General features: G+C 35.0%; 1 protein-coding gene across 1 annotated transcript in view; it reads left to right on the top strand.

Annotated features, from left to right (window-relative positions):
• The window catches only part of LOC117394985 (mitochondrial fission regulator 1-like), a 28,517-nt gene that overhangs the window by 20,348 nt on the left and 5,669 nt on the right, over window positions 1-2,500 (top strand). The window contains exons 6-7 of the mRNA XM_033993783.3: window positions 1,793-2,033; window positions 2,392-2,500. The exon at window positions 2,392-2,500 is cut by the window's right edge and continues 63 nt beyond it. Of these exons, the coding sequence (XP_033849674.3) occupies window positions 1,793-2,033; window positions 2,392-2,500 (350 nt within the window). The remainder of the gene's footprint in view (window positions 1-1,792; window positions 2,034-2,391) is intronic.

Below are 2,500 nucleotides of genomic sequence, written 5' to 3'. Positions count from 1 at the left end.
TTGTATAACCTTGTAATCTTCCACTTGCAACTGCTAATATGACCTAAACTATTTAGGCCTTGACTGTTTGGTTTTCAGATGATAAAGACCAAACTCTTTCAGATAATAACCAAACTCTGTACACAAGTATTCTGGGATTCCCTAGATCAAGTTTGAGGTAGTGACTGCATATTTTCCCTGCAAGGTCAATGTCATGGCACATTGAGCAAATATGGCTGCCATATTGAGGTCATGTGACCTTTTGCAGTTGTAGTTACAGCAACGTAGAGATGGAGATGGTGCACCTTTAATTACTGTCTTAATGTTTGGTACACAGCTTTTGCTTTGGCATATGGTTTTTCTAGTTGGTATATAGTTGTAGTCTATGATTCTGTCAATAAAGTTACATTACAAGTAGTGTCAAGTAAAAATTAACCTTTGCACTGCCATGTTGTCTTTAATCTCTGGATATATCAATGACGCATATTATTATTATTATTATTTATTATTATTATTTATTTATTTATTTATTTATTTATTTATTTATTTATTTATTTAATATTTTCCCATATTTAGGTTTACAAACCATTCTGTCTGTTATACTACTTAGATAATGCTACTGGGGGTGCTTTTGTATTTGTTTACAAAAACTCCCATATCTTGTTTGAATTGTGTGTATATATATACTAGGTACCAGTAAATGTAGGTAGTTATAAAGTCTTTTTTTTCATAACAGTATTTTTTGTACAGTACCTAACAGTACAGCCCTGTTCACACTTATGTTTTTATACCATATTGTTGCAGAACAGTATCGCAATGTCTGTTCACACTTGAGTTGTTACTGGTGTGGTACCGCTGTAGTGTTGTTTTCAGGTATGCGTTAAAAAGTGGTACGCAGTGCACTGCGCTTGCTTGCATATGCCTGAACAACTTCTGCTAAAAAGCAGGGAAGCGACCAGTCAAATATGGTACTTTATGCTGTTTTTGGTCTGTTACATCTTTTTTAAATTGAATTCATCATATTTTCCAGTCTTTTACATCATTTTTAATGTAATTTATCATTTTTCCACCATTAAGAAAATATTATGCACACATTTATCATATGCAATACATTGGGTCTTGTACATTTTTTTACTTGTGCAACTTTGCTGTGGACTACTCATTTTATCTTGTTTGTTGTGAATTGTTTTTTTTTTTTAAAGAAATTGATTGGCTGTTTCTAGTTTTAAGTTTGCAAATGTAAATGTACCTGTTTGACAATAGGAAAACACCCATCAGATCACAATTGATTGCACCTGTACCAAAATCTGACAATGCACCACTTTTCAATGTGAGATCGTACCACTTTCTGACATAACACGTCAAGTTTTGGTACGCATACCACACTCTGATGTACCACTTTCTAACACCACACCGGTATAATTGTATCAATACGAAACCCAACCAAGAGCACGTTTTGTACCGGTACAGTTGCAATACGACTCTGAGCAGATCAAGTGTGGACAGGTGGATCAGAATGAGAGGCAGAGGCATGCGCAGCACACTTACACCAAGAAGGTTCTCAACTCCGCCTTTACTTCCATCCTGCTTGTTCTATTAATTTATTGGGGTTTTTTTTATATTTAAAGGACAGAAAGTGGTATTGTATCGGTATATTATAAACCAAAACTATTTTTACCAGCATCAATCTGATTTCATGTGTGAACAGTGTATAAATTACATGTTATTACTTTAAAAAAAACTTTCATTTTTTTTTTTTTTTTTTTAATTGCGGCAATAATGTGTATTATATATTTTGTTTCTTTTCACACAGCTGGGTCCTTAACCCCATTGACCATGCCGCCTCCTCCTCCTCCTCCTCCACCTCCACCACCACCACCTCCTCCACCAGGTCTTCAGCGCAGTTTCTCTGCCATTGATCTGATCAAAGAGCGACAAGGAAAAAAACCCAGCTCTGATCACGCACTCCTGGACTCTGGGCCCAAACAGCCAGCAATACCAAACATGTTAGATATTCTGAAAGACATGACCAAAGTGAAGCTACGGGCTGTAAAGTGAGTATATGTGAGCCTATATTGCTGTTCATAAAGACACTTAAGTTCACCATAGTTTTACATAAAGGAAGTTTACTGTTTTCACTGTCATGTCTTAACCACTGCCTGACCCTTTTCAAGGAACAAATTATTATTAACTTTATTATATTCTGTATTTATTGTCAGTAAAAAAAAAAATTGGTGTATGTGTGCTTGTGTTTTTTTATTTACTTTCTACCATAACCTTTGTTGGCACATGCTGTGTGGTTATTTGTTGTATAATGCGTATTTTAAAAAAAAAAAAAAAAAAAAAAAAACCTGAAATGATGTGTGTGTTTTTTTTTTTTTTTTTTTTTTTATAACCTCCTCCCCTACACAGACCAATGGAAGGCACATCAAAAACAAAACCAGGTGACCCAGCAGATGCAGCAGCTCTAATAGCAGAGGCTCTAAAACGAAAATTTGCTCATCGCTATAGGAATGATGGT

This window comes from Acipenser ruthenus, chromosome 3 (genome assembly GCF_902713425.1).
Source record: "Acipenser ruthenus chromosome 3, fAciRut3.2 maternal haplotype, whole genome shotgun sequence".
In the NCBI taxonomy this organism is placed as follows: domain Eukaryota; kingdom Metazoa; phylum Chordata; class Actinopteri; order Acipenseriformes; family Acipenseridae; genus Acipenser; species Acipenser ruthenus.
This window is presented reverse-complemented; position numbering and strand designations above follow the sequence as displayed.